We start from the raw sequence: 27,133 nt of genomic DNA, 5'->3' as shown, positions 1-27,133 counted from the left end.
CAACTACATTTGGAAACACACGCCGCGCAGTTAAACAACAACTCGGAATAGGAGATAAAGCAGTATGCGTTTTATTACCAAAATGACAGTGGAAAAGTGTGGTAGAGTCACTGTAATGACTGGTTGTCTTTCCCATTTCTAAACACATAGCCACTACAACAGAGCATGTTTCTACAGCGCCACTGGGACAGCTAATCACACAGTAGCAACGTACTACTGATGTAAAGTCAAATGAAAGATAAAGCCATTATCAGGACTGCTGTGAGGGGGCATGACTAGGTTTTTCCCCCCCCACGCTTCTGCCAAAAGGTGAAAGAAGGAGAGCTCCATTTTCTACAGGGAGGGGTGCTTAACGGCTTGCCTGGTCCCAGATCTGTTTGTGGTGTTTCAAATGGTCATTGTCAAGCCAAACGATAATGAGAGCACAAACAGGTCTGGGACCAGGCTACTTAAATGCTTCATGGGGGTGGAAAGTGAGCCGATACCTGAGCTCTGTGTAGTGAAGGCCCTTTGGGATGGCAAAAGGCTACTGTTCCTTTAAGGCGTCTTTGCTTACAATTCTCTGAGCACTTTGGTTTGTTCCTCCCCGCACAAGACATGCCACCTCGATGGGCTACTTTTAATAAGAATTCAGTTATGGTTCTTTTCTTTTTTTTGGTCAACACTTCAAGATAAATCAAGTCTCACAAATAATGCAAAGATGTCAAGGCTAATATCCAACTGGCCAAAATTCATCATTTTAACAAAGACTAAACAACTTCCTAAACCACAGAGCCATCACAATTAAAATCAGTCAATTTTATATTTAAGAAATCAATTTGTTTTGTTTGTTCGTCAAATCTCTGCATATGTAATCAATTGTGCAAATGCTGTATAATTGTGTCTTACAAGTATTTTCTGTAGTCTCATGTACCAGGAAAATTCATGGTAAGGATTCCTTCATGGGAGACTATCATTCACATAACACATACACGTGCACTTGCACACACACTTTAGCCAGTTCTCAAACTGAAACACCTCAGGCCATTTACAGCAGGCCTGCATGCTAAAGTAGTTCTCTCTGGAGAATTCCACATCAAATCTGACAAGCAGAACTGGCTCAAAAACTCCACTCAGCCAAACGGACAAGTTAAGCTATCAAAAAACCCATACTTTAGAATAAAGGGTTGATAAAACAACACCATTAGAACAATTCATCACTGTGTTGCAAAGCAGTTTCAATTGACAGTACCTCATTAAAAAAATTTAAATAAATACAAAAGCTTTCATCGTAAACAAAGATATAAATAGGAGATCCAGTTTGTGATGGGGAGGAGGGGGGAGGAGAGTGTCTTGTCTTCCTCCACTCTGTCACCTGAGGTCCAGCACTGTTGTTTTCCAGTCTTTTATAACAACATGCCTACAGATCTGAAAATAGAAAAGAACTCGTTTAACTTCTCAGGTCAACTCACCGCACAAATGGAGAAGCACAACTAAGAATAGAAGGACATGTGAACACACACACAAGCTCTATTCGTGCCTGTGCTGAATAAGAGGGAGGCTGCCTCTCTGTCTGCAAGGAGGATGTCTGTTTGTATGACTTACGCTGAAGAGCGGCGGGTCCTTGGAGTGTGGGTGAAAGCCCTTCAGTCTGCAGCCGGCTACCTCCCCCATCCCAGAGCTGGTGAGTCTGAACACCCCCGTACTGCAACACACAGATCACAGACACAGGCCTCGTTCATACAATGCTCTTATGGCCAAAGGAAGTCCGTCTAGTAAAAGTAGATCGTCTTCCAGCTAAGGAACCGTAAAGCCAACATAGGTTAGTCATCTGAGAGCTGAGTTTATGCCCGAGGCTCGTTCAGTGGGGTGGAACATTTAGAGAATCAGATAAAGATGTTAAGTATACAGTCGTGGTCAAAAGTTTGCTGCCTCAGTTTTTATGATGGCAATTTGCATTTACTCCAGAACAATAATAATAATAAGCCATTTAGCAGACGCTTTTATCCAAAGCGACTTACAGAGGACCATGAAGAGTGATCAGATGAATTGCAATTAATTGCAAAGTCCCTCTTTGCCATGAAAATTAACTTAATCCCCAAAAAAACATTTCCACTGCATTTCAGCCAAGCCACAAAAGGACCAGCTGACATCATGTCAGTGATTCTCTCGTTAACATAGGTGAGAGTGTTGACGAGGACAAGGCTGGAGATCACTCTGTCATGCTGATTGAGTTAGAATAACAGCTTTAAAAATGAGGGTGGTGCTTGAAATCATTGTTCTTCCTCTGTTAACCATGGTTACCTGCAAGGAAACACGTGCCGTCATCATTGCTTTGCACAAAAAGGGCTTCACAGGCAAGGATATTGCTGCTAGTAAGATTGCACCTAAATCAACCATTTATCGGATCATCAAGAACTTCAAGGAGAGAGGTTCAATTGTTGTGAAGAAGGCTTCAGGGCGCCCAAGAAAGTCCAGCAAGCGCCAGGACCGTCTCCTAAAGTTGATTCAGGTGCGGGATCGGGGCACCACCAGTGCTGAGCTTGCTCAGCAGGCAGGTGTGAGTGCATCTGCACGCACAGTGAGGCGAAGACTTTTGGAGGATGGCCTGGTGTCAAGAAGGGCAGCGAGGAAGCCACTTGGATTGGACTGCTGAGGACTGGGGTAAAGTCATTTTCTCTGATGAATCCCCTTTCCAATTGTTTGGGGCATCCGGAAAAAAGTTTGTCCGGAGAAGACAAGGTGAGCGCTACCATCAGTCCTGTGTCATGCCAATATTAAAGCATCCTGAGACCATTCATGTGTGGGGTTACTTCTCAGCCAAGGGAGTGGGCTCACTCACAATTTTGCCTAAGAACACAACCATGAATAAAGAATGGTACCAACACATCCTCCGAGTGCAACTTCTCCCAACCATCCAAGAACAGTTTGGTGACGAACAATGCCTTTTCCAGCATGATGGAGCACCTTGCCATAAGACAAAAGTGATAACTAAGTCGCTCAGGGAACAAAACATCGACATTTTGGGTCCATGGCCAGGAAACTCCCCAGACCTTAATCCCATTGAGAACTTGTGGTCAATCCTCAAGAGGCGGGTGGACAAACAAAAACCAACAAATTCTGACAAACTTATGCAAGAATGGGCTGCCATCAGTCAGGATGTGGCCCATAAATTAATTGACAGCATGCCAGGGCGGATTGCAGAGGTCTTGAAAAAGAAGGGTCAACACTGCAAATATTGACTCTTTGCATAGACTTAATGTAATTGTCAATAAAAGCCTCTGACACTTATGGAATGCTTGTAATTATACTTCAGTATACCATAGTAACATCTGACAAAAATATCTAAAAACACTGAAGCAGCAAACTTTGTGAAGACCAATACTTGTCATTCTCAAAACTTTTGACCACGACTGTAGAACTGACACGACTCATTATTCCATGTCACAGAGAATCATCATGTCGGTTCTACATCACGCATTTCTAACTCCCTGTAACATTGCTCCCTACTGAATAAACGATTTGATCAAATCAAATTTTATTTGCCACATGCGCCAAATTCAACATGTGTAGACATTACCATGAAATGCTTACTTACAGCCCTTAACCAACTATGCATTTATTTATTAATAAAAAAAGTAAAATAAAACAACAAAAAAGTGTTGAGAAAAAAAAGAGCAGAAGTAAAATAAAATAACAGTAGGGAGGCTATATACAGAGGGGTACCAGTGCAGAGTCAATGTGCGGGGGCACCGGCTAGTTGAGGTAATATGTACATGTGGGTAGAGTTAAAGTGACTATGCATAAATAATTAACAGAGTAGCAGCAGCGTAGAAAGATGGGGTGGGGGTGCAGTGCAAATAGTCAGGGTAGCCATGATTAGCTATTCAGAAGTCTTATGGCTTGGGGGTAGAAGCTGTTGAGAAGCCTTTTGGACCTAGACTTGGCGCTCCGGTACCGCTTGCCGTGTGGTAGCAGAGAGAACAGTCTATGACAATTTTGAGGGCCTTCCTCTGACACCGCCTGCTATAGAGGTCCTGGATGGCAGGAAGCTTGGCCCCAGTGATGTACTGGGCCGTACGCACTACCCTCTGTAGTGCCTTGCGGTCAGATGCCGAGCAGTTGCCATACCAGGCGGTGATGCAACCAGTCAGGATGCTCTCGATGGTGCAGCTGTAGAACTTTTGAGGATCTGAGGACCCATGCCAAATCGGCTTTGTTGTGTCCTCTTCACGACTGTCTTGGTGTGTTTGGTCCATGATAGTTTGTTGGTGATGTGGACACCAAGGAATTTGAAGCTCTCAACCTGTTCCACTACAGCCTCGTCGATGAGAATGGGGGCGTGCTCAGTCCTCTTTTTTTTTCTCCTGTAGTCCACAATCATCTCCTTTGTCTTTGTCACGTTGAGGGAGAGGTTGTTATCCTGGCACCACATGGCCAGGTCTCTGACCTCCTCCCTATAGGCTGTCTCATCATTGTCGGTGATCAGGCCTACCACTGTTGTGTCGTCGGCAAACTTAATGATGGTATTGGAGTCGTGCCTGGCCATGCAGTCATGGGTGAACAGGGAGTACAGGAGGGGACTGAGCACGCACCCCTGAGGGGCCCCCGTGTTGAGGATCAGCGTGGCAGATGTGTTGTTACCTACCCTTACCACCTGGGGGCGGCCCGTCAGGAAGTCCAGGATCCAGTTGCAGAGGGAGGTGTTTAGTCCCAGGATCCTTAACTTAGTGATGAGCTTTGAGGGCACTATGGTATTGAACTCTGAGCTGTAGTCAATGAATAGCATTCTCACGTAGGTGTTCCTCTTGTCCAGGTGGGAAAGGGCAGTGTGGAGTGCAATAGAGATTGCATAATCTCTGGATCTGTTGGGGCAGTATGCACTTTGGAGTGGGTCTAGGGTTTCTGGGATAATGGTGTTGATGTGAGCCATGACCAGCCTTTCAAAGCACTTCATGGCTACAGACGTCAGTGCTACGGGTCAGTAATCATTTAGGCAGGTTATCTTAGTGTCCTTGGGCACGGGGACTATGGTGGTCTGCTTGAAACATGTTGGTATTACAGACTCAGTCAGGGACATGTTGAAAATGTCGGTGAAGACACTTGCCAGTTGGTCAGCACATGCTCGGAATACACGTCATGGTAATCCGTCTGGCCCTGCGGCCTTGTGAATGTTGACCTGCTTAAAAGTCTTACTCACATCGGCTACGGAGAGCGTGATCACAGTCATCCGGAACAGCTGGTGCTCTCATGCATGCTTCAGTGTTGCTTGCCTCGAAGCGAGCATAGAAGTGGTTTAGCTCGTCTGGTAGGCTTGTGTCACTGGGCAGCTCGCAGCTGTGCTTCCCTTTGTAGTCTGTAATAGTTTTCAAGCCCTGCCACATCCAACGAGCTTCAGAGCAGGTGTAGTACGATTCAATCTTAGTCCTGTATTGACTCTTTGCCTGTTTGATGGTTCGTCGGAGGGCATAGCGGGATTTCTTTTAAGCGTCCGGGTTAGAGTCCCGCTCCTTGAAAGCGACAGCTCTACCCTTTAGCTCAGTGCGGATGTTGCCTGTAATCCATGGCTTCTGGTTGGGGTATGTACGTACGGTCACTGTGGGGACGACGTCATCGATGCACTTATTGATGAAGCCAGTGACTGATGTGGTGTACTCCTCAATGCTATCTGAAGAATCCCGGAACATGTTCCAGTCTGTGCTAGCAAAACAGTCCTGTAGCTTAGCATCTGCGTCATCTGACCACTTTTTTATTAACCGAGTCACTAGTGCTTCCTGCTTTAGTTTTTGCTTATAAGCAGGAATCAGGAGGATAGAGTTATGGTCAGATTTGCCAAATGGAGGGCGAGGGAGAGCTTTGTATGAGTCTCTGTGTGTGGAGTAAAGGTGGTCTAGAGTTTTTTTTTTCCTCTGGTTGCACATTTAACACGCAGGTAGAAATTAGGTAGAACAGATTTGAGTTTCCCTGCATTAAAGTCCCCCTCTGGATGAGCGTTTTCTTGTTTAGTTATGGCCTTATACAGCTCATTGAGTGCAATCTTAATGCCAGCATTGGTTTGTGGTGGTAAATAGACAGCTATGAAAAATATAGATGAAAACTCTTGGTAAATAGTGTGGTCTACAGCTTATCATAAGATACTCTATCTCAGGCGAGCAAAACCTCGAGACCTCCTTAGTATTTGATTTTGTGCACCAGCTGTTGTTTACAAATATACATAGACCGCCACCACTTGTCTTACCGGAGTCAGCCGTTCTATCCTGCCGATGTAGCGTATAGCCCGCTAGCTGTATGTTGTCCATGTCGTCGTTCAGCCACAACGCGGTGAAACATAAGATATTACAGTTTTTAATGTCCCGTTGGTAGGATAACCGTACTCTTAGGTCATCTAATTTATTTTCCAATGATTGAAGATTGATGGAAGAGGCAGTTTACTCGCTCGCCGTCGGATCCTTACGAGGCATCCTGACCTACGTCCACGATATCTCTGTCTCTTTCTCCTGCGAATGACGGGGATTTGGGCCTTGTCGGGTGTCTGTAGGATATCCTTTGCGTCCGACTCTTTGAAGAACAAATCTTCGTCCAATACGAGGTGAGTAATCGCTGTTCTGATATTCAGAAGCTCTTTTTGGTTGTAAGAGACGATGGCAGAAACATTATGTACAGAATAAATTACAAATAACGTGAAAAAACACACATAATAGTACAATTGGTTAGAGGGCTGTAAAACGGCAGCCATCTTCCCCGGCGCCATTGAGTCAATACCGCCCACATTGCATATCTTAGTGGATTGGTTTTCTTTGGCGTTAGCATCAGTAGGCCTACTCATTCTAGCGGACAGGGACAGAGACTCACTCGTTGTGTTTGGGCGAGCAGACGATGGCGATGGCTTCAGGCAGCATGAGCTGGTAGGAGCCGTGTGTATGCAGGTCTACACTGGACAGGAAGGCCGTCTGGGTGGGGTGGGTCTAAGGGCAGAGGAGAGGAGAGCAACAGGCAGAAGAGATAATGGAAAAAATGTCATTTTCTGTTAGGTGAATTACATTTGATATTTACAGAATAGGTTTATTTCCCATAAATCGGTGGAACTACAGATGTAGGATCTTAATTTGATCACTCTTGTTGCTGCACAGCAGGAAATGCAAACTTGTAGTGTATTTGAGTTTTAAAAAGACTTCTAAAGTTTGTAATTTCTACTTAATTTGCCATAACGAAAAATGTATCAACCCTGCAAACATTTTCATTAATTATTATCCACATAATTATTCACATTTACGGTTGTTGCAGGATTATTTTCCTGCTGTAGCAAACTGCCTCAAATTAAGATCCTACATTTGTACATTTCACTGTGTCCCTCCCCTGTACAACTCTCCCATGTTAGGGGATGCAAACCATAAAACCAAGGTTTACATTAAAGAGGTACAGAATCTAGTGCATTCTCTGAAGGTGACTGGCAGGGCTATGAATAACTGTGACATCTGAACCAGAGGGCCTGGTTTCTATGGTGATATTATCCAAATAAAAGATCAGCCTCTGCTAATCTCCACCCGGCACAGACAGAAGAGGACTGGCCACCCCTCAAAGCCTGGTTCCTCTCTAGGTTTCTTCCTAGGTTCCTGCCTTTCTAATGAGTTTTTCCTAGCCAGTGTGCCTCTACATCTGTATTGCTTGCGCTCTGGTGTTTTAGGTTCGGTTTCTGTATAAGCACTTTGTGACAACTGCTGTTGTAAAAAGGCCTCTATAAATAAATGTGATTGATTGAATGGTTGCTTTCAGGCTGAATGGACAGCGCATTACCTTAATTTGTGTGTAGGCGTTTGTGTGTGTAATGTACACTCACATGGATCCAGCCCAGAGTCAGCAGATTGTGGTGGTCCTGGAAACTGAAGAGCTCCTCTACGTTCTCCATATCACAGTAGTCTGGGCCGGCTGACTGCTTGGGAACCACCAAATGGGTCAGCAGGAACTCATTTTGAGTCTGGAAGAGACGAAAGGTAACACTTCCTATGAATACCTTCATACGGCATTAGAAGTGTGTTTATAACAGCGTATGAGCTAATTCATTACAATGCACAACAGTTGCTAATAACTGCTCATAAGTCTGGTGGCACTGAAGTACTGTTATTGCTATTTTGCAGGATTTGGCACACCCACCTACACACAGCAATCTGAAGCAAATAATGTAGGAAGTACAATCGACTTCAAATACTAGTCTTGAACTTTGAACACCTTACATTGGCAACCTCCCTCTCTCCTCCTTCACAGAACTATTGTTTGCAGATGGCACGAGTACAAATGGTGACTCCTGTTGTACGCTTAGACACAGTAATCAGTAAGCTGGGATGTTTCACTTTCCCCAATAAACTGGCAGTTTGTCTACAAATAAAATGGATAAATGTTTGCATACAGTAGATTTGATGTAAGAGCATGTCTTACCAGTTTTCCACAGAGGACCCCACACGTCTCTATACCCCTGGCTGTGTTGCTGTCGGCTAGCAGCAAGAACTTGTAGGTCAGGTCTCTAGGAATGACGACCCGCCTCAGGCCCTCAACCCGTTGAGCTGTACAGATGTGCACACACACAATAACAGGATGTCAAACAGCGTGACTCATGCTGCACATATACAGACTACAAATACATCAACAGTTAATATACTAGCCAGCTTAAATATACACAGTAACTATTAATGTAACTCATTATTGACTTCCCCATATTACCTAACTAATGGATTGTTTATTTTTTTTTATTTTTTATTTTTATTTTTTTGGGGGGGGATGGATCAGCTTAATATTGCAGATAGATTGTATCTTCTATCAATGTAATTGTCTGCATCACTTCCAATCCCCCATGTTTTATTTTATTTTTTATATATATATATTCCCCTTTATTACTTTTCAACCCCACCATCCTTTCCCTACTTGGAGTAAATTAGTGAACAACAACGCCCAGGCCTCTACTTCCGGTCTATACTTACTATCTACACCTTATGGACAGAGTTAATTTTACAATAATTCTATATCTATTGTGACGTCACGAGAGGCTACACAGCTTTCAGCGGGATTGCTCAAGTAGTGCAAGGAGACCAGGTTCAATCAAAACAAGGATTTTATTATAGGTCTTGGGAAATTAACGAAAGTATAACACAATTCTGTTCTCTTGTGGCTCTTTAAGGGTTAACAGTTCAGGGATGTCTCTTCCACATCCAAAATCATAACTCTCACTCGCTCAAATAACTTTTCCCCAGTCTTACTGTATTCCACGTTGCAGCTAGTGGCCAACCCAGCAAAACGTCCTTCCAAATGTCCCACACGTATTTCCACAGGTGCATATATCCAAAGGTGAGTATTTCCCAAAGGTAAGTATCTCCAAATCCTTATATTCCTCATGGAAGTGGACGTGCAGCACTCTTGTCCTCCAGAGAGCCCAGGTTGGAGACCGTGTCTCTTCACCCCCACACCTTCAGCTCATCAGCTCCTCATTTGTTTCAGCTACGTGGGAAGATTGGCCATAGAGGGGTGGAGTTCCCGACCATACCAGCAGATGGAGCCATAGCTGTCTGGGTTTGCAGCCACCTCAGGGGGATGTAACGTCCCTCCAGGACACAGCCTCTCGTGACATCACACATCCCCCTCCTCGGGACCGACGTCCTCGTCGGGGTAAAGGCAGCGAAGAAGGCATCACGCCGGGAGAGGGCGTCCGCATTGCCGTGGTGCTTGCCAGACTGCTCTCTCTTCAACTCCTCCAACTCTAGGACCAGGGACTCCGCCTCCTGTTGTCTCTCCTTGAGTTTCTTACTGAACGCATCAGCCTTGGTTTTAGCAGAGTTTAGCTTCTGTTGAGCAGCTTTCAGTTCCTTCTCTCTCTCTGCCTCCGCATTCTTCATCTTGTTCTCCAACACCTTGTACTTCTCCTCTGCCTTCTTCTGGACCTCCTTACTACTGCGCAGGGTCTCCTCACACTCCTCGATGGTCCTGCGCAGCCTCTCCAGCTCCTCCTGTTGCTTAGGGAAGGAGCTCTGTTGGAGTTTAGCCTGGAGGATATCTAACTCTTCTGTCTTCATGTCTAACTGTTGCTTTAACAAACGATACCTCTCAGCGGTCCCCTTCAGACCAGACAGTTCTTTGTCCAGATTCTGTAGCTCCGTCTCTGTGTCGGTCTGGGCACCTGCCATCCCTATCAGAGCCCGGGCGGGAGTGAGTAACTCGGAGGATTGCACCGGAGCCTTCCCAGGATGAGTCTTGCCTCTCCGTTTCCGAGGTACTCGGGTTATCCTCTCCTGAGACTCTCTCCAGAGTGGGTAAAAGGCTGGGCAGTCTCGTCCAATTAGGACAGGGACGGGGAGGGAATCAACCACCCCCGCCGTCGTGTGTATGGTTCCCCGTGTGCTGGTCATTGTAAGTTCAGTAATGGGGTATTCTCTGGTGTCCCCATGGACACAGGAAACTGGGAGGACTTTCCCCGGGGTCAGACACGTTGGGCCCACCAAATCCTTACGCACCAGGGTGGCCCGGCTACCAGAATCCAGTAAGGCCTCCACATCATGGTGATTCACAGTTACCGGGCAGGTGGGGGGGTCGATCTGGGCCGCCATCTACGACTCCCAAGAGCGAGGCAAAACGGTGTGTGGGTGCTGAGCTGGAGGACTCCGCAGTGGGCATAGGTTCATCGGCTGGTTTCCCACACTGCCAGGAGATATGTCCCATCTCCCCACACCGGTAACACTGTCGAGTTTCCCCCTCCTGGTGTACTCTTCTTGGACCCGCCTGGTTTCTGGCTCCCCCTGGAGCCGGGATAAGTCCTGACGTGGCTGGGTTCGAGACCTTGGGGCCCTTTGGACGGGTTTTCCCCATTTGTGGTGGGGCCGCACTCCTGGGGTCTTTTCGGGAAGCATTCAGCATCTCCGCTGTGGCCTGGTACTTTTCCACAGCTTCCACGGTCAGATCAGCCGTGGTCAAGGCCTGTTGACTGATGAACCGTTTTGCCTCATAAGGCAGGGCGCGTAGGTAACGATCCACCACAACGGCCTCCACCACCGCCGCTGCTGTATTCCTCTGCGGATCCAGCCATTTCCTTGCGATTCGGACAAGTTCATGCATCTGCGCCCGAGGAGGTTGGTCTGGTTGGAAGGTCCAGCTGTGAAAGCGCTGGGCCATACCAAACTTTGTGAGTCCATATCTGCTGAGGATCTCAGACTTCAGGCCCTCATAGTCAGTAACCTGGTCAGGGCCCAGGTCCCGGACAGCATTCAGCGATTCCCCGGTTAGAAAGGGGGCTAACAGACCAACCCACTGTTGCTTGGGCCAGGCTTCCCTAGTGGCCGTGGCCTCAAATGCATGCAGGTATGCCTCAATGTCATCGGTAGCTCCCATCTTAGATATAAAGTCACTTGCCTTTATTGGGCGGGTATTTTGGACAACCCTCTGTCTCTGCAACTGCAATTCCTCTGCCTTCAGAAGGTTGGCTTTCTTTTGCTCCTCCAAGAGAGCCACGTTTGCTTGCATCTGGGCTTGCTGGCCAGCAACAAGGGCTTTCAATATGTCCTCCATTTCAGTCGGCGGGGAGCCTACGGCCAACTTGGAAAACTGGGTGATCAAACCTTCGGTATCCTCCTCTGACATGCACTATTAACGCTTGAGCGTGCCCGTATTCTCCACCATCTGTGACGTCACGAGAGGCTACACAGCTTTCAGCGGGATTGCTCAAGTAGTGCAAGGAGACCAGGTTCAATCAAAACAAGGATTTTATTATAGGTCTTGGGAAATTAACGAAAGTATAACACAATTCTGTTCTCTTGTGGCTCTTTAAGGGTTAACAGTTCAGGGATGTCTCTTCCACATCCAAAATCATAACTCTCACTCGCTCAAATAACTTTTCCCCAGTCTTACTGTATTCCACGTTGCAGCTAGTGGCCAACCCAGCAAAACGTCCTTCCAAATGTCCCACACGTATTTCCACAGGTGCATATATCCAAAGGTGAGTATTTCCCAAAGGTAAGTATCTCCAAATCCTTATATTCCTCATGGAAGTGGACGTGCAGCACTCTTGTCCTCCAGAGAGCCCAGGTTGGAGACCGTGTCTCTTCACCCCCACACCTTCAGCTCATCAGCTCCTCATTTGTTTCAGCTGCGTGGGAAGATTGGCCATAGAGGGGTGGAGTTCCCGACCATACCAGCAGATGGAGCCATAGCTGTCTGGGTTTGCAGCCACCTCAGGGGGATGTAACGTCCCTCCAGGACACAGCCTCTCGTGACATCACACTATATATATATATATTTATTTATTTGCTCCTGAACTTCTTCTACTCTCAACCTCTCCGATCATTTTCATGATGTCCATCCGGTCTTTCCCAAAAGCTCCCAACATACAACCTATATACTTATTATAGACACAGTATGCTTACATTATTAGCTATCTTTGTTATTATTTGTTGTTATTTGTTATTAGTCCCATCCTTCAACTCTATTCAATACCTCCCATCTATCTCTTAACACCATCCATATAGGATTTCTATTTGCCATATATATTTCAACCGTACTGTGATGTTTTACAAAAGTTCTGAACCTTTCTATTCTCATTGCTTCTACAGATTGTGAATTAAAAATAAACATTTTTGCTAAAAGTATTATTATATTATTGATTGATTGACTATGACTTTTCAGATCACCCAGTAATGCTATCTGCAAGGTTAGTTCCAGGTAAATATTGCAATCCTTTAGCCATTCCTGGACCTGTGTCCAAAAACAAGCTACAAATGGACAGAACCAAAACAAATGATCTAATGATTCTATCTCTTCACAGCAAAATCTGCAGAGCTGGGAAGATTGTATCCCCCATATAAATAACATTCTATTGGTAGCAAGAATTTTATATAATAATTTAAATTGAAAGATTCTAATTTTTGAATCCGGTGTCGTTTTTGCGTGTCAGTTCATAAACACTATGCCATGGGATCGGTACGTCAAAGATCTCTTCCCAACTATTTTGCAATCTATATGGGACGGCTGTCAATCCTTTGGTCCTTAAGTGAAACTGATATACTTTTTTATTTATCACAGTTTTCCTTAACCAATTATGTTCTTTAATGCAAGGCCGACAGACAAGTTCCTTACTTTCTCCCCCTTTAACTTTCCTCTTCCACTTTTGCGGTAAGGCTGCAATTATTTGGTTGTAATTCTGGGTAGAGCAGACATTTCCATATGTTTTTGTTAGCTGCATGTGCGACATAACTCCACCAGTCCTACCGATGATATCATTTACGAAGATTATACCTTTTTTAAACATTCTGTCAAAAAATAAAGGTTTTTTGTCAATTAGTATATTTGAATTTAACCACAATATTTGTTGCATTATTTGTTCTGTCGTTTCTGGAGGATTAAATTGAAATTGCAACCAACTTTCTATGGCTTGTTTTAGAAATAGTGACATTTGGGAGATTATTTCCTTTTCAAATAACTGAAAGTGAGAGGTTGTAATCTGAATAAAGGGAAAAAGGCCTTTCTTGAACAGTGGGTGAGACAATCTTACTAATTTGCTTGAGAACCAGTTCGGATTTAAGTATAACTTTTGGATGACTGAAGATTTTAGTGATAGGTCTAATGCTTTAATATTTAATAATTTCTGTCCTCCGAATTCATATTCATTATATAAATATGCTCTTTTAATTTTGTCTGGCTTGCCGTTCCAAATAAAATTGAATATTTTTTTCTCATATAATTTAAAAAACTGTTTGCTAGGCGTAGGCAAGACCATAAGCAAATAGGTAAACTGGGATAATACTAAAGAGTTAATCAGGGTGATTTTTCCACAAATTGACAGGTATTTTCCTTTCCATGGTAGTAAGATCTTATCTATTTTTGCTAACTTTCTATTAAAATTTATTGAAGTGAGATCATTTATTTCCTTTGGGATATGTATTCCGAGTATATCTACATCACCATCAGACCATTTTATTGGTAAACTACATGGTAATGTAAAAATTGTATTTTTTAGTGATCCAATACGTAATATAGTACATTTGTCATAATTTGGTTTTAATCTAGAGAGGTTAGAAAATGTATCTAGATCCTCTATGAGGCTGTGGAGGGATTCTAGTTGTGGATCTAAAAGAAAACATGAATCATCTGCGTACAATGACACCTTTGTTTTTAAGCCCTGTATTTCTAATCCTCTGATATTATTATTGGATCTGATTTTAATAGCTAACATCTCGATGGCCACAATAAATAGATATGCCGATAGTGGACAACCTTGTTTCACTCCTCTTGACAGTTTAAAACTTTCTGAGAAATAGCCATTATTTACTATTTTACACCTAGGGTTACTATACATGATTTTGACCCATTTTATAAGAGATTCTCCAAAATTGAAATGCTCCAGGCATTTATATATAAATTTCTGTCGAACTTTATCAAATGCCTTTTCGAAGTCTGCTATGAATAGCATGCCTGGTTTCCCATATTTTTCATAGTGTTCTATTGTTTCCAATACTTGCCTTATATTATCTCCAGTGTATCTTCCATGTAAAAAACCTGTCTGATTAGAATGAATAATATCCGACAATACCTTTTTAATTCTATGCGCTATACATTTTGCTAGGATTTTTGCATCACAACACTGAAGTGTAAGTGGCCTCCAATTTTGTAAATGGACTGGATCTTTATATTTTCCACTTGTATCCTGTTTCAGTAATAATGAGATCAGACCTTCTTCTTGAGTGTCAGATAATCTACCATTTACATAGGAGTGGTTAAAACATGCTAATAACGGTCCTCTTAGTATATCAAAAAAGGTTTGGTATACCTCGATTGGTATGCCATCCAACCCTGGAGTTTTCCCCGGACTTAAAGTCTTTAATTGCATCCAGAAGTTCCTCCTCTGTAATTTCACCTTCACATGAGTCTTTCTGTGTGGCTGTTAATTTGACATTATCAATAGAAAAAAAATCTCTACAATTAGCTTCAGTTAGAGGAGATGGAGGCGACTGAAAAGAAAACATATGCTTAAAATACTTTGTTTCTTCCTTCAAAATATCATTAGGTGAATTATGGGTGACTCCGTCAATTGTAACCAGTTTCATTAAGTTCTTTTTGGTAGCATTCCTATGTTGAAGATTAAAAAATAATTTTGAGCATTTTTCCCCCATATTCCATCCAGTTTGCTTTATTTTTATAATATATTACACTTGATCTTTCTTGAATAAGTTTTTCCATTTCTTTTTGTTTTTCCTCTAATTTATTCTGAGCCTCTATGTTACAGTTTTTATTGCCATCTATCTGTTCTGTTAGACTTTCTATTTCCTTTCTTAGTATAAACTCTTTTGACCTAAATTGCGTTTGTTTTCGAGATGAGTACTGAATTGCATGGCCTCTAAAGGCACATTTAAAGGTGTCCCATACAATAAGGGGATTCGCTGTACCTATGTTATGTTGGAAAAAAGTCAGTTATAAATTCCTTTGTTCTAATTATAAATAAATTATCATCTAATAGGCTTTGATTAAATTTCCAATATCCTCGCCCACGTGGAAATTCAGTCAGAGTAATGTATATGCCTATTATATGATGGTCCGACCGCATTCTGTCCCCTATCAACACTTTTTTTTACTTTTGGTGCCAACGAGAATGAGATAATAAAGAAGTCAAGACGACTAGCTTGATTCAGTCTCCGCCATGTATATCTCACTAGATCAGCATATTTAAGCCTCCATATATCTACTAGTTCTAATGTATCCATGACATTCACAATTTCCTTAAGAGCATGTGGGTGATTGTTTGTGGTGTGATTTCCTTTTCGGTCCATTGAGCTATTTAAAACAGTATTATAATCCCCCACCATAATAATATTGTCTTGAGTTGCTTGCAGGCTTGATAATTTATTATATATATTGTCAAAGAATTGTGGATCATCATTATTTGGTCCGTAAAGGTTAATGAGCCATATCTGTTTATGGTCCAATACCATATTTAAAATAATCCATCTACCTTGCGTATCTATTTGGACAATTTGCACATTCGGATCGAAATTACTATTAATTAATATCATCACCCCTTTTGAATTTCTTTGCCCATGGGAGAAGTATATTTCCCCCCATTCTTTTTTCCACGCTACTTCATCTCGAATTGTTGAATGAGTTTCCTGTATACAATAGATATTATATTCCTTCTCTTTGAGCCATGTAAATATTGTTCTTCTTTTGTTATTATCAGCTAAGCCATTACAATTATAACTGGCTATACTTATTTCACCATACACCATAATGAGATACAAGTTTCAAGTCTATTTATCATTATATATATGTTTGTAAATTTACCAATAAAAAATAGCGTAATGATTGAGTGTCCATATAGCTGTACCGTGATATTTGCATTGCTACGGAGTAACCCTTCAATTGTTCTCCACTAATTCCCCCGCTAAAGCCCCTCCCCATCCCAAGTTGAGCCGTCATCCCAGTGATCAGCATCCCCCCCACGTCCCTCCGTATCCCTAAGGCCCCGAGAGGCCAGGACCCATCCATCGAAAACAGCACACAGTGCCACCCACAAAACAGAAGCAGGTTAACCGCCAAAAGCATTTCCAATGCTTTCACCTCTATATATATATATATATATATATCTATATAACTATTTTTTTATTTTTTATTATGCATATCCTATTTTCCATCATTATCAATTAATATGCGTAATAATGTCGGCAGTTCACGCATAGGATTCTAACATATAACCAGGATTGCCATTGTATTACATTTAATTCATTGACAAGCAATTATTATCCTAGCAAATAATTCCCGCGGTCCATCCCATACCCCCCAACATCCCCCCACAACAGATGCCAGACAAGCACACACGCACATACTCACATACTCCAACACACTCAACCCCCCTCCTCCACAATCCACCATAAAATCCGATACTCAACGGCTGTTATATCCCAGAGCCCAACTCGAGAAATAACTTGATCTACGAGTGCACATACAGTTAAAGCTGATTGAGAAAGCATGCAGATGTATTGTTTGAGTAACAATCATTCAATCTAAAATATAGAACCTAGATGTTAAATTCTAATGGAAACAGGACACTCACTATGTACGCCAGCCAGTGTAGCTGCTGGCTTGCTGCCGGAGAGAGGAGGTTGATTGCGGTTTGGGTCGAGACTAACATAGTTCTTGGAGGAGTGGGACAGACAGGACCCGTCCGTTTGTTCAGGCACTTTAGCGACCACCTCGTCTCTGCGATTGGCCAGCTCCTGCCTGCGCAGTTGGTCCTCGAAGTAGCGGAACTGCTCCGACTCGATCTGCATCCTGCGCAGCTGCTCCACCCTCTGCTTCTCCTGCTCTACTAGAGACGTCCTCTGCAGCTGCTGGCTGCAGCCATCAGCCACCACCGCCTGGCTCTGCGCGCACACACACACACACACACACACACACACGAGTGCACGCATGAACACGCATGTGCACACAGATCTGTGCCATTTCAATGTTAGTCCCATTTGTTGATATACATGATCTTACTCCGAAACACTTCTCATCACTACTTACCATAAACTACAACGTGCTGCCTGGAAGTATTCCCATTCGTCGAAAAGTGATCCAAATACCACACTGTATCCAACTAATATGAACAGGTGCTGCACACTAGCACAAATAGGGCTTCCAGCCAGCCTCCTAAATAATCTGTCTGAATGTAATGAAAGGTTTGGGTGTTAAACCTTACCTGACTCATAAGATACTCTGCATGTTCCTTGTTGAACTTCTCATGGAGGAGCTTCTTCAACTGATCTTTCCGCGGAAATGCGACATCTTGCAATTTCTGAGAATAAGATCCAACAGATAACGGGACAAGGACATCTGTGTGAGTGCAGGCAGGGAAACACTTCCTTTCGTTAGCAGTGGTAATTTGCAGCTTAAACGGTAAGTCCGAGAGGGCTGAATCACTACTTTAAGACAAGCCATTCATCTACCATTTCAAAGCTCTTAATAGATTTTAGTGTCGCTTCTATTGTCCGTCACCAGAAGGTAATCTACAACCTTTTCTAGACTGGTGCTGTCCCTGAGCTGACCTTGCTATCTCTTACTGTAAACATACCTCACTTAAATCAAAGCAGACCTGAATCCACCCACTAAGTAGCCTACCACTCAGGCAGACAGACAGGGCCCTCGTACCACCCCTCTCTCTTTCCCTCCACCCCTCTCTCCACTTCAATGAGCTCTCTGCAGGGCTGAGCACCACGGGGGTCCCCCAACACAGCATGCCAAGGGTTTACCTTCATTATCACCTGCTTCTCTGGTACGCTGCACTCCCGGTAGTCTCGATGGCTGGGGAGTTTCTCTACAAACAGACTGACACAACAGAGAGGTGGTAAAACAGATTATAGTTTATGAAGACTCCTCCTCCTCCTGTAGCCTAGTCACTTTACCCCTGCCTACTATCTACATATCTTCCACAATGACCTCGTACCCCCGCACATTGATATGGTACTGATACAGCCTGTATTTAGCTTCATCCTTGTGTATTTCATTCCTTTTGTGTTACCATTTAAAAAAATATATATAATACTCTGCATCGTTGGGAAAGGGGTCATAAGTAAGCATTTCACAGTAAAGTCTACACCGGTTGTATTCGGCGCATGTGACAAATACATTTTTATTTCTATGAATCATCAGTCAAGTACTTGACCTGCCATTAGTACATTGGACATAGCCCAAAGGAATGTTAATATTACTCTATCACTGGCCCTAGTCTAGTCTGCCACAGTTGTCAATTCAACGTCTATTCCACGTTGGTTCAATGCAATTTCATTGAAATGACGTGGAAACAACGTTGATTCAACCCGTGTGTGCCCAGTGGGTACGCTCTCTCCTCACGTGATGAACTTGTTGTAGAGGACGTAGGCGTTCTCCAGGCTGCCCTCCTCCAGGTACACGGCAGCCATGCGCTCCATCTCCACGCCGGAGCGGAAGTAGCGGTGTGGCGTGATCTCCTCGTTGATCTCCACGCTGCAGCCCATCTTGCTGAGGGCCCGCACGCGCTCCGCCGCCGTCAAGCTCACGTCGGTGTGGTCCGGCTCGGCCGCCAGCTTCTTCTGTTGGGGGGGTCAAAGGTCGCCAGGGTCAGAGTTCAAAGTGTAACCACCACGGGCAGAACAGTCACAGAGGTCAACTTAGGAGTCAATGTAACCACAAGCACCGGCGTATAGAAGAACATAGTAGATGTCCTAGTGGTAGTTTTGCATTTTCCCTTCCAATGGATAAGGTTAGGATTTGACTAAGCATGGACAGGATAGCCCTATCAGCACCTGCACACCTCTTTCTACACCTCAGAGCTCAAAACAACACATTCATCACGAACACTGCATCAGTACCAGTGTCTACATCAGCAGAAAAACCCTAAGGCCAACAGCCTGACACAGCAACACTATCACCCCTAGCAGCAGTACCGCTGTAGTGTCAACTGAAATACCAACGGCTAGGATCAGCATGAGCCGTCTCCCTCAGCAGCCTCCCAGCCCTCTCCAGGCGGTCATGTGACCAGAAAACATCAGCACCGTCATCCCTCACTGGGCCAGGGCGGCCAAAGCAGGCGGAGGATGGGAGGGGGGAGGGGGGGCTAATCGGAAGCTTTCATAGGTAGACCGGCCGGCACTATGCTAGTACACACCAGCCTGAGCAGCCCTGCTCTGCACCACACTAATGAAAACAGCACAGTACACACAGGGCCCTGCTGCCTCAGAGTTCCTTTGAGGTTACTATTGACGTGGGCGTCTTTTCAAGATTCTACTGGACTCTACATGGGGTAGAGACGAACACTGCAGACAGCGCCATTGCGCGCTGGACATAATGGGTAAAAGATAACGGGAGAAATTATTGTAGTCTCGATGAAGGATCAGATTAAGACAATCCTTTCGGCAGTGAGAGTTAAAGCAGGCAGGAGCTTTCTCTCTTTGGAGGGCTCGATGATAGCATCTCCTTTGTCTAACCATCTATTCATGAGCAGAGGAAGTGTAAAGAGGCTAACAGCCGCTAACATCCGCTCCATCCCTTTCTCCCACCCTAGGATGGAGGGATGGCCCTGAATGGAGAGATGAGTCTGACAGAGCAGCTGAATACTAATGGGAGTGAGTCAGGGGAAACCGTTGGCGTGGATCCCCAGCCCACTAACCCATTCCTACTCCCCCCACTCTACAAAATAAATCAATTCAGCCCACCCACACCCTCATCACCCCCTTCTACACAGAGGACAACCATTCCCTCCAGCTTTCCACCCACCTTCCTATACTCACCTTGATTCCTACAATTTCTAAAGACAAGTGAACTCAAGCCCCTCAACCTTACTCACCTCCCACCTATCCCACCTCTCCCCACTTCACCCCAGTCACCTATCCCACTCCACACACAGCCCATCTCTCCCCACTTCACCTCTCAAGTTGTGCGCACACTATGTTCGGTTTGCTCCTAGCAGAACTGGGCTAGGTGAAGTGAACGTCTGTGCATCGCATACTCCCATAAAAGAGCTTCGCTTGAAAAATGAGAAAAAAGCGGCAATAGTACCGTTTGTCCCTCGAGACGCCGTAGCCAGTAAACACTTCCTCAAAATAGTCAGAATTAATCTAAGATGAACTCAAGAAACCTGTAATTGATTGACGTTCTTTCCGAGAAGGTTTTAGTCATTTTATATTAAGATGTTTGGTGCAGTATTTCACAATGGAAAAAATGTGCATGAAAGCGGGTCATCTCTCATTGAATGACAACAAACACTTAATTGAAGAATCCCTACTGTTGACCAATCACCACACTTAAGATTGCCTCAAGAAAAAAAATGTGTGAGCATGAACAGCCAAAGCGAACAAAAACATCACAAAATGTAGTCAGAAAATATGCACAAATTGTTTATGATGGGAAGCAAATGGATGCCTTTACCCCTGACTAACAAGACTCACCAGTGTGCTGAAGCTGAAGCCTTGCTCCATGGTGTCTTTAGACTGCAGGCTCACAGGCTCCAATCTTCCCAATGTGTCCACCTGTCATCTCCCAAGATGAAAGCCCACTGGAGACGAGAGGAGAGGAGAGAAATCTTAGCTCGGATAATGGCCATGACTCTGCTGTGTAATGATGGCCATTGGGTCGATAAGGTTCCCTCTCACTGAGAGATTGAGACATGAATAATGTTGTCCAGAGACAGCTTACCCTTGGTAGTAGTCATATATATTGATCAAGCTCTTGACTTAGAACTTGACTTGCATTACAGTACGTAGTATTTTTAGCCAACAAGGATTTCTGTTGTTTCATAGCAAGTCTCCAAAAGCAGCCGCTCAAATTCTTACAGGTTCTCCAAAATAGCTAAACATGCTTTAACGGCATACAGTTCCTATGACAGCTTGTAACCAAAGAGCAAAATAGGGTGATTCATGGACATATTCTGCTGAGATGAAATCCTTTATCTCGTACTAAGATTGGTCAATGAGCAGATTTCAGCAGTTCCTTTAACCCTCCAGAGTCCCTCTACTCTTCAACCCCAAAACTACTATTTGATACTGCAACTGAATTGAAAGCAAGATGTTGCAATACATTCAATCCCTTTCCATTTGTCAGTGATATTCTGGTTGATGCTGCCATGGAAACCCATCATGTGCAGTACACAATAGGAGCATGTGAAATCTAGGTGTAATTAACACTGCCCAAGGCTGACTAATGTAAAAAAGACTTCAAGTCAGTTCCTGTAAAATTAGTATATTTCTGCAGATAATAAGTGTATTTAATAATACAAAAATTCAATTAGAATTCATTTTCACTCCAGCAAAGAAATGTGAAAAGAAATGGTAAACAAGTCATTTATAATCCAAAGTGTGCCCCAAACAGAAACATTGACCTCTGTAGTGAAATTAAACTGTTTAGTTGAGGTCCAGACTCCAGAGAAATCTGGCTGGTCTGAGCACAATCTCTCTTGTATACTTTTAGTCCCTTTGTCTCTCCTGTCATCAGCATTCATCATTTATGTGTGGAGTGTTCGCCAAGCTTTGGAGTCCTACTTTCTCTGCAAGAAGCAGTAATGAATGTTCATGCAGAACATTCACTGATTCAAATATAATTTTTACCAAATAGAATTACAGGAGACTTGGCAGGCGTCACTAGCAGATAGGGTTGAATATTTTTCTCAGTATTTTACAAAATGGATAATTCCAGTCCATATATTACAGTATAATACAATACAGTACAGTAATACAGTTCACATTCAAAAAAGATTAGCCTACTGGAGCTAGTTTCATTGATTTACCCCAGAGAGGATATAAAGCATATACTGTAAATAGGCCTATGTCTGGATTAGATTAGAGCGTTGATCGAAAATTCAAGCCTGATGCTACTTGAGCCGGATGAGCCATACATTAAATACATTTGATGAGCCCTACATTAAAGACATGTTATGAGCCCAAGCAAGCCCAAATGATTGTGCCGTTATCCAATGCATATGATATATGCTACTACACATTATGCACGACAGCAAAACATATACGCCCATAGATGTAGCTAGCTATATGCTCTCCTGGGTAAATAAATGAAACTAGCTCCAGTAGGCTAATCTTTTTGAATGTGAACTGTATTACTGTACTGTATTGTATTATATGGACTGGAATTACGCACATCGTTCAAACCATGATGAAGCAGAAGAGAACATGCGATTCTGGTGCAGCACATGTGGCCTACAAACTTACAAATATAGGCTAGCAAATTTGATTTTAATTTTGAAATATAATAGGGTCTATTTGTAGAATTAGTAGGCTGACAAATATATACCTTTTATAATATTTCCCCTAATGTTATTAGCCTAGTAGGCTCTTTCTCTATTGTTGCTTCATTCCTTCCTCGCGTTCAACAGTTAAATGAAATAAGTTTCGTTGTCCTTATCTTCATCATTCTAATGTCAGCCTTGAATATTATAGGACTAGAATTAGATGCAGAAGGCTTTCACTTCACAAAGATTGAATGGTTTTGGTCTGAATAAATACCTTCTATAGCCTACAGCCATCGCGCGTTTGCTTTTCTTTCAAACTACCCATGATTTCTATTGGCTGCTTTATTTAACATTCAGCAAACAAGAGCTTGCGTACCTCTCTGAATAGTCTATTGGTATAAGAAATGCTAAAAAAATGTCCAGCAAGCTATTCTAGTCTTTCTTGCATGGGACTCCAAGAGTGAAGGAGCGTTTTTTTAAGGAGAGGCCAGCAGAGCACATTTGTGTGTATTGCGCAAGAGACAGAGGCTATAACTTAGAAGCTTATTATGCATAACCCCAGTGGCGTGTATTCATGGATGCCAAGGGAAGCCAGGCTTCACCAAAATATCGGCACTTTTTTAAATTATTTTTTTTACATTAAATAAATTATCTTTCGTCTCTCTGTTTCATAATTTTCCTTCAATTCACAAGAGGCTGAATGTATCTCACAGGAGAAAGCATCCGAGCGAGCGAAACAGTGCCCCTCTGTCTCTCTACGTGTAGGCCATCCATCTGATGCTGTCTGATCCAAACGAGCATGACATCGTTGCCGCCCGTAGCATTGAAGGCAAGGGAAGCCAGCGAGCATCTGGCCTCCCTTGACAAAAAAAGTACAAAAAAATTGCCAATCAGCGTTGAGCTGAACTGAGTGAGCTGAGCTGTGAATGGTCCTGGCGCACCCAAACAAGGTGTCAAGGGAAGCCAGCTTGGATTTGGAGTCACTCCTATCAAATCCCATTGAGAGCACACATCATTGACAGAAAAACTTGAATTGTTGCATCTCGTTGTGTTGTTGTCCTCCAGTGGCTAGCTAGCCAGCTGGCTAAAATTGGCCCTTTCCTAAATTAGCCATGGATGGAGATAGGGATTTGGACTTGTGGTTTTACTTAATCCTCTGTACTGGCCAATGATTATAAAGGCGATTCTGATCCAACCATGAATTCATACATTGTTGTGCCCCTGGCCTGAGAGGATGGAAGTTCAATATGTAGCGAGACGTGGAAGGCTAATGTTAACTAGCTAACATTGCCCATGAAGTTAGGCTAGCGATCAAGCATTTTAGCCAGGTAGCCTAGGACAACAAAAAATAAAAGCGTGTACTGTATGACAGAGAGATAGACCGTTTCGTCAACATGAAAGAGAGGAGGATGGCATTGGCGTTTCTCTACAAGTAGGGTGAGTCAACATGTTTTTCTACTTGCACGAACACGCACACACAATCGCACACAGAAATCAGAACCATGGACAGCCACATCATATTTAGCTTACATTGATTGGACTAAATTGTTTTTGGTATCTTTAAGTTGTCACTGTATTAGACTAAGCAGAGGTGATTTGATGATGTTGAAATGTTGAAGTTGAAATGGTGCTGGAATAGTGGAGGCAGCTTCTGTTTTCTTTGCGACTTGCGGTAACTCTCCGTGGTTCTAAATCAATAGTTTTTTAGTGGTCCGAAAATGTCAGAAACATTAACTTGCTTGACCATGCTGTAGGTCACGTAACTGTCTGTTACTGTACATGCAATATGCTTTGTGGACTTCACTACAGAGGTTGCTATCAGGTTTTGTGATCAAACAAAGGTGTGGTTGAATTTATTCTGCCACTGTGTCTTATTGTCTCTTCCTTTAGGCCTATAAATCACGATCGCAAGGCATACAAATTAACAGGTTATAGAGCAAACAACGCAACACATATGTTGTAATATGGCTTTTTGGGGGGGGGCTTCTCCAGTGATTTTACCCACGCACCGCTACTGCATTCCCATCATTAATTAGCTAAATTTAAGGCTAATAGTGCATTGAATGTATTACCTGAAAAGGGTAGGCTAGGACATCTATATATAGGGCTATATATATATCTCAATCTAGAACAGGATTATCTATTTTGGATGCAATTGCAATGGAATTGATGAAGAGAGAGAAAGACTGTGAAATATACTGATTTAAAGCAACTATACTCGAGTGATAGGCCGTTTAAAAACTCTGCAGCTGCAATACAAAATAAAACATCTTTACAATTAAAAAAGAAGGTGACCCCAGAAAACTAGATGGGTAAATTCAACGTGCATTCGGTCTTTATATTCTAGACTATGCTGCAGCAAATGTAGGCCTACCTGTCACAAGAAATAAAGTTACCATGATGAGATAGATCTACATGCATACACTCCAATCTGAGATGGGCTGTCTGTCCCCACCCTGAGCGTTGATGATTCATCATGCAGAGGCCATAGAGAAGCCAGATTTAGACATTGCATATAATTTAACAGTTCCATTTCACGCCATGCTGTTCATATAAATTATTTATTATAATTTACTGGTTTCTCACAGTTATTTATCCCGGGAAAAGGGAGTGGTTTTAGGTGGTAAATCCCGGTAACCGTGTTCCCGCTATTCAGCCCTACTAGCAGACTATGAATACAGCATGATATTGATTAGGTTTCTAACTACAAACCTAATCAGGAAACTAACAGAGTAAGGTGTACTACTTTATTAGTGCTATTTGCAGTACTTTCAGTACTGTTTTATATGGTACAGTGCAGTAAGGACAACTAACCAACATCATTTAGTGTTGCTTGGAATGGAAAGGCATAAAAAGCTAGAAGTTGTTACAACTTACCTAAAATGACAAGTCAACTACTGAACACATTGGATTGAAATTCCCTATTAACATTGCCCTATTAATGGCCATTGCAATCATGAGTCTTTCCTTCAATTGAATTGGCACAATAAATGCATCAGTCTACTGTAATTGAGTCACTGTACTATCATTTGGATAAATGGTCCATTATACCAGTATCTAATATCCATTATAACAGTATCTTAAATTATTTTAATAACAAAAGTAACAGTGAATTTAAAGACATAGAATGTATGTAAGTATCATCTGAAACAAAAATAAAACAGTGTAACTTCCCTCTCAGACAGGCTTGACTGTGTGTTTCCTGTATTCTTTGGTAAGCTGATGCACCTGTCACTGGCTATTTCAGTAGTACATCGTCCTCTTTTGATAGCCATGTGTGTCAACATAGAGAATCACAGCCTACATGTCAACGTTAGGAACGTGTCTCATCAGCAACATTGTATCTGTACAATGATGTCGATTATCACTTGGGCTACACTGAATTTGTAATTTCAGATTCCATCTAGCAATAGGACCTTCTATTGGACCTCATGTTTGTGATTTAAAATAAATTCCTCGACATTTCACCAGTTTTGCAACATCAGGAGATTTAAAGGGGGGTGGGGGGCTTATGAATGAGACTAACTTAATCAGACCACTGCGTGTAAATTCAGGAAAATAATAAAAGCTATTTGATTTAACAGCTTAATGTGCAGTAAACTGATCATTCATGTAAATAGGTGAAAACGCTTACCAGTTTATTTACCCGCGTCTAATGCCCATTCTCGTGCGTCCCTGTCGTCACATGTGGCACATGCTAGAATTGAGTGCAAAAACAGGAAATTGGCGTCAAAAAAATCACTGTTCTCTTATCCAAACCTCAAAGATTTAGCTTTGGTACAGTAACCTACTTCATGAAGTCATGGTTCAAAATGAAAAGGGATAGAAAGAGCGACAGTTTACCAGCGATAAAATGGCTGAAAGCTGTCTTTCAAAACCAATGTCCAATAAAGCGAGAGATATTGTTATCCAATCCGCCTATTATAGCATCCGCATGTGGTGTTCGTGGCAGCAGCGGCGGTCTCTATGAAGTGATGAGTCCTACACATAAAGGGGTGGAGAATAGAATCCAGTCCACCACGCTAGTGAATAAAAGACAAAATGCTCTACAGCTGCGACACAGGCGGCATCATTTGCATCCTGTAATTTATAAGAAGATTATTCATGGCGCACCCCACAGCAGCGCTTGGCTTGAAACATTGCGTGTTAAAAACGTGGGGGAAATGAGAAGTAAAAAAAAATCGAAAGGCTGCCCAACAAGATGAAGCTATTTCAATGGAAGCCCATTCCGCTACCCACATTTCTTTTAATGTGGATGCTATCTAAAAATGTCGAGATAGTATCACAAAATGTTGAGAGTGTAAGTCAAAATGTTGGGGGGGGGTCATGTATTTCATCTATTCCAGAAGGAGCACACCTGATTCAACTTGTCAACTAATAATCAAGCCGTTGAAAAGGTGAATCAGGTGAACTAGTTCAGGGCTAAAACAAAATTTT

The 27,133-nt window shown here is 43.0% G+C and overlaps 1 protein-coding gene across 2 annotated transcripts; it reads right to left on the bottom strand.

The window, feature by feature from the left end:
• Nucleotides 1-48: 48 nt before the first annotated feature.
• Nucleotides 49-26,933, bottom strand: LOC121533680 (AMSH-like protease). 2 transcript variants are annotated; one of them, XM_041839867.2, is made up of 12 exons: nucleotides 26,540-26,933; nucleotides 26,331-26,393; nucleotides 20,907-21,013; nucleotides 18,835-19,052; nucleotides 18,234-18,309; nucleotides 17,684-17,779; nucleotides 17,054-17,363; nucleotides 8,413-8,537; nucleotides 7,817-7,954; nucleotides 6,832-6,944; nucleotides 1,585-1,684; nucleotides 49-1,407 (listed from the first exon to the last, which is right to left on the bottom strand). In XM_041839867.2, the coding sequence occupies exons 3-12, from the start codon at nucleotides 20,934-20,936 to the stop codon at nucleotides 1,351-1,353; spliced, it is 1,263 nt and encodes a 420-aa protein (XP_041695801.1). In that variant the 5' UTR covers nucleotides 20,937-21,013; nucleotides 26,331-26,393; nucleotides 26,540-26,933; the 3' UTR covers nucleotides 49-1,350. The 2 variants fall into 2 exon arrangements, with proteins under 2 accessions (XP_041695801.1, XP_045080002.1); XM_045224067.1 differs by having other exon boundaries at nucleotides 26,331-26,933.
• Between the last annotated feature and the right edge of the window lie 200 nt (nucleotides 26,934-27,133).

This window comes from Coregonus clupeaformis, chromosome 1 (assembly GCF_020615455.1).
Source record: "Coregonus clupeaformis isolate EN_2021a chromosome 1, ASM2061545v1, whole genome shotgun sequence".
NCBI lineage: Eukaryota > Metazoa > Chordata > Actinopteri > Salmoniformes > Salmonidae > Coregonus > Coregonus clupeaformis.
This window is presented reverse-complemented; position numbering and strand designations above follow the sequence as displayed.

Bases quoted from the DNA above. Each gene is read 5' to 3' on its own strand.
- LOC121533680 (XM_045224067.1), bottom strand. From the start codon at position 20,936: ATGGAGCAAGGCTTCAGCTTCAGCACACTG. The intron at 19,053-20,906 runs GTGAGTCTTGTT...CCCCCCCAACAG, and splicing joins GCTTCAGCTTCAGCACACTG to AAGAAGCTGGCGGCCGAGCC. The intron at 7,955-8,412 runs GTAAGACATGCT...CGTCTCTTCCAG, and splicing joins GGGTCCTCTGTGGAAAACTG to ACTCAAAATGAGTTCCTGCT.